The sequence below is a fragment of the Pyrgilauda ruficollis genome, unplaced genomic scaffold (assembly GCF_017590135.1).
Source record: "Pyrgilauda ruficollis isolate IOZ18807 unplaced genomic scaffold, ASM1759013v1 scaffold338, whole genome shotgun sequence".
Lineage (NCBI taxonomy): Eukaryota > Metazoa > Chordata > Aves > Passeriformes > Passeridae > Pyrgilauda > Pyrgilauda ruficollis.
This window is the reverse complement of record NW_024524800.1, coordinates 1-7,159: the sequence shown is the minus strand read 5'-3', so window position 1 is coordinate 7,159 and position 7,159 is coordinate 1. Positions and strand designations below refer to the sequence as shown.

General features: G+C 62.2%; 1 protein-coding gene across 1 annotated transcript; it reads left to right on the top strand.

Annotated features, from left to right (window-relative positions):
- LOC121357467 (tubulin alpha-1A chain) lies at positions 1-3,960 on the top strand. The gene is made up of 4 exons (XM_041474740.1): positions 1-138; positions 1,734-1,956; positions 2,039-2,187; positions 2,804-3,960. Exons 1-4 carry the CDS (start codon positions 136-138, stop codon positions 3,782-3,784), a joined length of 1,356 nt encoding a protein of 451 aa, XP_041330674.1. The 5' UTR covers positions 1-135; the 3' UTR covers positions 3,785-3,960.
- The last annotated feature ends 3,199 nt before the right edge of the window (positions 3,961-7,159 follow it).

Sequence of the window (7,159 nt, the reverse complement as noted above, 5' to 3'; positions counted from 1 at the left end):
GCCCCGCCGCCCGCCCCGCTGAGCCCCGCCCCGCCGCCGCTATAAAGTCCCGCACCGAACCCCGCGCTCCGCCGCGCCTCTTACATCGACCGCCTCAGCGTCGGGCTGTGAGACCGCCCCGGACCGACCGCCGCCATGGTGAGGGGGTGCGGGGGGGTCGGGACCTTGTCTCTGTTCCCACAATCCCTGTTCCCTTGTCCCCCGTTCCCGGCCTCATCCTTCCCACCCCCGCAGCCGTGGTTTTCCCCGGTGCCAATCCCCACCCCTCCCATCGTAGTGTCCGGTTTTTATCCCTCATCCCGGCCCCCGTCTCGCCGTTGTCTCTTGTTCCCAACCCCCCACCCTGATCTCCATTCCCAAGGGCTTTTCGTCCGCCCCTCCCGGGATGAGCCCTCGGCGCCGGGACTCCTCCCGCACCGGGCGTGGCTCCCGTTACACCGAGTAAAATGTGTCGCCCGGGACCCAGCCCCGAGTGTACCTCCGGTTAAACGGGCCTGGAAGGGTCTTCCTGCCTCCCCCGGGACCGACCCCCGAGTCTGCAGCGGGCGTGGCTCCCGTTAAACTGGGTAGGATGGGACCTCCAGGACTTAGGACTAAGCTTCCATAGGGCGTGGCTCCCGTTAAACCGGGCAGGATGAGACCCCCGGGAGGCAGCATTGAGCTTCCATAGGGCGTGGCTCCCGTTAAACCAGCCAGGATGGATCCCTGGCGCTGATCCACGTTACCGCACCGGGCGTGGTTCCCATAAACCGGGCAGGATGGGACCCCCGGGACCGAGCCCCGAGCCTGAACCGGGCGTGACTCCCCTTAAACCGGGCAGGATGGAGCCCCGAGGCACAGTACTGAGCTCCTGTCGGGCGTTCTATTGTTAAAACCGACAGGATGGCTCCCGGGACCGAACCCCGAGCCCGAACCAGACATGGCTCCCATTAAACCGGGCAAGATGGGACCCCCGGGACCGAGCCCAGAGCCTGCACCGGGCGTGGCTCCCGTTAAACCGGGCAGGATGAGTCCCTGGAGCTAAACCCGTACTGGGCGTGGCACCAGCTGAAAGGGGCAGGATCGGGACCCCCATCTTTCGGTACCGAGCCACCGTCCGTCCCTGGGCGTGGCTCCCGTTAAACCGGGCAGGACAGACCCCCTTTTCCCCCCCCAGCCCCGGTGCTCAGCCCTCAGCCTGCGCTGGGCGTGGCCCCGGTATAGTGAGGCACAAAGTGTCCCCGGTGCGGGGTGGGCAGGGCGGATTGACCCCCCCCAATGCCGAGCACCCCATTCCACACCAGAAGTCGAAGCACGGCAGGATGGGACCCCCGAGTCCCTCATTGGGCGTGGCCTTGCTTCGACTGGGGCTCGGGTGGGCAGGAGGAGCCCACGGTGCTGAGCCACCCTGGGGCTTTGCTGGGTCTCACCAGGGCAGGGTGGGGCAGGATGGGAACCCCGGGGCTCCCTGTCTCACCCTGGGAGCAGCCCCAGTCGCTCAGGGCAGGATGAGCCACGAATGCTGAGCTCCCCATCCCCCACAGACAGGGTGCCAGCAGTGATGGGCACAGGGCAGGATGGGACCCTCTGCAATGAGTGCACCCCCAGACCCCGAACAATGGGTGTGTCCAGGCAGGATCCGACCCCATCCAGCCTTGGGGAGAGACCCTCCACATCTCGGTGACAATGCTGGGCTGGTGCCACAGCTGGGGAGGGGGACAAAAGAGGTGACCCAGTGGCGTGTGCCCCCGCAGCGCGAGTGCATCTCCATCCACGTGGGCCAAGCGGGCGTGCAGATCGGCAATGCCTGCTGGGAGCTGTACTGCCTGGAGCACGGCATCCAGCCCGACGGGCAGATGCCCAGCGACAAGACCATCGGCGGGGGGGACGACTCCTTCAACACCTTCTTCAGCGAGACGGGCGCCGGCAAGCACGTGCCCCGGGCCGTGTTCGTGGACCTGGAGCCCACGGTGATCGGTGAGCGCGCGGGGGGCGGCCGGCGGGGCGGGCGCTGGCGGCGGGCGCCGGCTGCTAACGGGGCCCGGGGCTGTCCCCGCAGACGAGGTGCGCACCGGGACGTACCGGCAGCTCTTCCACCCCGAGCAGCTGATCACGGGCAAGGAGGATGCGGCCAACAACTACGCCCGCGGGCACTACACCATCGGCAAGGAGATCATCGACCTGGTCCTTGACCGCATCCGCAAGCTGGTAGGGGCACGGGGGGGTGCAGGTGGCGGGCGAGGACAAAGCCTCTATTCTGTCTCGCTCTCCCTTCCAGACTGGCTGGGTTGGGTTTAGATTTAATTTATTAATTAATGTTAATCCCGTTGTGCAGTGGCTGCCATTGGCCGGCAGCGGGACGCGGCGCAGCTGGAGCTGGAGCGGCTCCACAGCGCCGCAGCCCCCGGGCGCTGCCGGTGCTGAGCTCGGCAATTCCCTCTTTGTTTCCACTTGGCTCCTGACATGGCCGAGTCCAGCTGCATGTACTGGGGACAAGCAGCCCCGAGCCAGTCCCTCCCAGAGTCATGTGGCCATGACAGTTCATGGTCAAACTTGTTCCCACTCTGCTGCTGAGGCAATGGCAATTCTGCACTTTGAGGTGCCCCTGAGCATTGTCTCACCCCAGAGGCCCAGCAGCTTCCCTGGGTGATTCACCGTGAGTCAGTGGGTAACAGATAGAGTCAGTGCCACCCCGTCCCCTGTCCTGCTGACTCTGGCTCTGCTGCTGGAAAGCCCCCAAATGTCCTTGTGAGGCCACGGAGAGGAAGGAGTAACTTCTGCAGCCTGGAGTAAACATGCCTCCCCACCTCGTCTCTCCTCGCAGGCTGACCAGTGCACAGGGCTGCAGGGCTTCCTGGTGTTCCACAGCTTTGGCGGTGGCACCGGCTCTGGCTTCACCTCCCTGCTCATGGAGCGGCTCTCTGTCGACTACGGCAAGAAGTCCAAGCTGGAGTTCTCCATCTACCCGGCCCCGCAGGTGTCCACGGCCGTGGTGGAGCCCTACAACTCCATCCTCACCACCCACACCACCCTGGAGCACTCCGACTGCGCCTTCATGGTGGACAACGAGGCCATCTACGACATCTGTCGCCGCAACCTGGACATCGAGCGTCCCACCTACACCAACCTCAACAGGTTGATCGGCCAGATCGTGTCGTCCATCACGGCCTCGCTGCGCTTTGACGGAGCCCTGAACGTCGACCTGACAGAATTCCAGACCAACCTGGTGCCCTACCCCCGCATCCACTTCCCGCTGGCCACCTACGCCCCGGTCATCTCTGCTGAGAAGGCTTATCACGAGCAGCTCTCGGTGGCCGAGATCACCAACGCCTGCTTCGAGCCGGCCAACCAGATGGTCAAGTGTGACCCTCGCCACGGCAAGTACATGGCGTGCTGCCTGCTGTACCGCGGGGACGTGGTGCCCAAGGATGTCAACGCCGCCATCGCCACCATCAAGACCAAGCGCACCATCCAGTTCGTGGACTGGTGCCCCACTGGTTTCAAGGTGGGCATCAACTACCAACCGCCCACGGTGGTGCCCGGGGGCGACCTGGCCAAGGTGCAGCGCGCCGTGTGCATGCTGAGCAACACCACGGCCATCGCCGAGGCCTGGGCCCGCCTGGACCACAAGTTTGACCTGATGTACGCCAAGAGGGCGTTCGTGCACTGGTACGTGGGGGAGGGCATGGAGGAGGGCGAGTTCTCGGAGGCCCGTGAGGATATGGCTGCCCTGGAGAAGGATTATGAGGAGGTGGGGGTGGATTCTGTGGAAGGGGAGGGAGAGGAGGAAGGGGAGGAATACTAAACTCACAAGGGTGCTGCTGGAACAGGGAACATAAACTAGTTGAAGACCCCGTGGGGTCTGTAGCAGTGTGTGCGCCGCGGTCTGTCCTGTCAATGGTCTGTGCTTCAATGGAAAAGTCTGTGACGGACTCACCCGTCCTCTCCTGTGGGTCTGAATAAAAAGCATTCCCTGTCTTACCCTGCCTCCGTGTCTTCACTCCCTGTGGCAATGTCCCTGCCTGGTTTTGACACCGTCCCCACCAGCACATGACACGGCCCTGCAGTCCCTGTGTGCACCCAGGGTCTCCTCCCTGTCCCTGAGCGTGTGCTGGGGGTTGTGGTGAGCTCAGCACTCTGAAGACCCCCTAAACTGATCCTCCCAAACCTGTGCTCCTTCCTCATCCCGGTGGGCTCGGTGTTGTGCCCCCACCCCAAGGGAAGTGGAGAGGGTTGGGTTTTCTTAGTACCAGGAGTCAAGTGAGCCCCACATGAGCACATTGGGAGCCTTAATTCCTCAGGGTGGGCTGGAGAGTCCTGAAGCCCCCCAGTTTGGCAGAAGTCTTTGGTGTCTCTCCTCTTCCTGGGCAGGGGAGGGGCTGCATTGCCCTGCGGGTGGGGAGGGGATGCTCTGCCCACCACAGGTGGGAGTGCTGGGGATGAGGGGTCCCTTCATCCAGCCAATGTGTCCTCCAGTTCCTCTGGCTCTTTCAGGGATGAGGAATTGGCCCTGCTGGTCCCAGCCACTGGGGGGGAGGGGGAAACGCCATAGCAGCCCCCTTGAATGGGGGGAGCCTCTTTACCCTCCCTTTCCTCTCCTCTTACCCTGTCCCTCACGGCTCCACGCAGGGATAAATAATGAAGGGGAAGTTGAATGCAGAGTGAAACTCGAGCGGGTGCTGCAGCTGGGGGGGACCCCTGGGACCCTCATTTGTGTGGTGCACCCCTCCCTCTTCTGCACTATGAGCTCAGACTAAGAGATGAGCAGCACCTCGGCCAAGCTCCTCGAGTCTATCCGCTCCCAGGAACTTGTGTTGTCAAAACAACTCCTTGATTTTAAGGAACAGCCTTGGGAAGTAATTTTTTTCTGAAGGACAACCCGAGCGCGACGGCATGTTTGTTATCGAGCTTTCAAAGGAAGTTCCATATTTTAGCCAGGATAGAAAATCAGGATGACTAAAAAGTCAACACTTGCAGTGTTATAACCAGCAGGGTCTGAGTGAGACCCCCTGAGTTCACCTGGACCACAGCAGGCAGGAGAACTCTCAGGGACGGTGAACTCACAAATTTGGGATTCCTGGAGCGTGAACAGAGCTTGGGCTGATCCCCCAGAACTTGGGGCTCAACCCTTGGCCTGTTGAGAAGACACAAAGGCACTGATGGCAATACTGAACTCAAGGTGGATTTTTCACAGGTATTTACACCCATACTTGCTCCTCAGGTATGTGTGTGTGGAAGGGTGAATATTCTGCAGCAAATGCTCAAGGAATGTTGCTCTCAGATTCCTTCTTAAGTGCTTTAGATTCATAAGTAAAATAGGCCTGTGTGTTACTGTTGGCCTATAGTAAATTTTATATGAATCTGTTGGTAAATAATTGAAATTAAGCTCTGGATTAAGTGCTTTTAAGCCTTTAAGCTTAAACTGTTGGTTAAGCCCAGGGCTCAGTTTGACAATGGGGCAGGGGGTCCACTCTGCCCCTTCTGACTCAGTGGGAAGATCTCAATTATTATTCCATTTTATTGTTCTTTTCCTATCCTCAGCTTCCCTTTAGGCCATTTTTGGCCAAATCTAGTTTTACACCGATCGATTTTAAATTTTAGCCCCATTTTCCTCTGCCAGCTTTCACTACCAAGTCATAGAGGGAAGTCACCAGCGAATTTTGTCGCACTTTCACTTTAACATTAAACCTGCTTTTGGGCGTTTTTTGAGCGACCCAAAACACTTCCTAACACCATTCCAGAGGTGACGTGATGCGCGGAGAATTCGGGGGGGGGGGGGGGTGTAACGAACCCCCCCCCCCCTCCACGGAACACCCATTCCATAAACACCAATATCCAGCAGCACTTCCAGGACCAGCTGCCCCCCAAGTTCCACCCGGGACCCCCACACTGAGAGCGGGGTGGGAGCCTGGAGCGGGCAGCTTGACGGGGGGGTGGAGAGCAGCCGGTTGCTCCCCGGTGGAACCGGAGCAGCCATGCAGCCAGCGAGGCAAATGGCGGGGAAGCCACGTCAGCGCTGCAATGCAGCTGCGGCGGATGCTGCTGCCGAGCCAGCCCCGGTTGGGCTCAGCTGCCCGGTGACCCCGGTGTGGGGTGGCTCCGGTGCGGCGGGAGGGGGTGCGGACCCCCTCTTCCCACCCCCCCCCCAGGCAGCGGGTGCTGCCGAAGTGGCCGCTGGGTTTTCCGCAAAGCTCTTGGCAAAACAGGAAGGCGGATTATTGGGTGCAAATAGCTCCGGGGATTAGGTGGGGGCAGGGGATGGCCCCCCCCACCCCGACACCCCCCGGGGCTCTCTGTGGCTTCACAGCCGGGCACGGAGCTGCTCCGCTTTGGGGGGCACAGAGGCACCCCAGCATGTCCCCTGGTTTATAGTGGTCCCCCCCACCCCGTGCTGCGGACATGGCTGAGACAAACCCCACCCTGAAAAGCGGGATCCACCCCCCCCCCACACACAGTGTGCGGACCCCGCGGGGGGAGCCCGGACCCCGCAGCGCGGAGGGCGGAGGAGGCGGAGCGCGCCACTCTCCTTAGCCAATCCGCGGTGCCAGCGCGTAGATGGACGGGCGCTGAGGCCAATAGGAGCGCGGGGCGGGGGAGCTCGGCCCGCCCCCCGGGCCGGTATATAGGGGGGCGCCCGGGGGCGGCGGTAGCTGGTACTTGCGTCGATTCCTTGCTTGTCGGGACGAGTAACCAAGCCGCAGCCATGGTGAGGGGAGGGGGCTGGAGAAATGCGGGGGGACGGCCTCGGGGCATGGCGGAGTAAAGGAAGAGCAGAGCTGGATGTGGGGGTGCGGGGGATTGGGGGGAAATGGGTGCGGAGGAGAGGAGAAGAGGGGGAAGGAGTGGCGGGGGGAGACTTTTTGGGGAGAGAAATAGGGTGGAGGGGTATAAGTGTGGGGGGCACCATGTGGGAAAGTTGGGAGGGGATGGGGGGTACGGCTGGGGGCGTGGGTGGGTACAGCAGGGGATGGGGGTGTTGAGCAGGGATAGACAATGAGGTCCTTGATGGAGAGGGCACGCCTCGGGGGGGGGTCACGGCACTCCTGGGGTGGTCGCACGTGGTCTCCGGTAGCCCACCGGTGGGGGCGGGGTCAGCCCGACCGTTACCGTTCCCGCGCGCGGGAAGGCGCGCGGCGGGGGCACAGCCCCGCCCCTCGCCAGGGGCACAGCCCCGCCCCCC

Coding starts and splice junctions, on each gene's coding strand:
- LOC121357467 (XM_041474740.1), top strand. Junction 1,957..2,038: donor CCTGGAGCCCACGGTGATCG/GTGAGCGCGCGG, acceptor CTGTCCCCGCAG/ACGAGGTGCGCACCGGGACG. Junction 2,188..2,803: donor TTGACCGCATCCGCAAGCTG/GTAGGGGCACGG, acceptor CTCTCCTCGCAG/GCTGACCAGTGCACAGGGCT.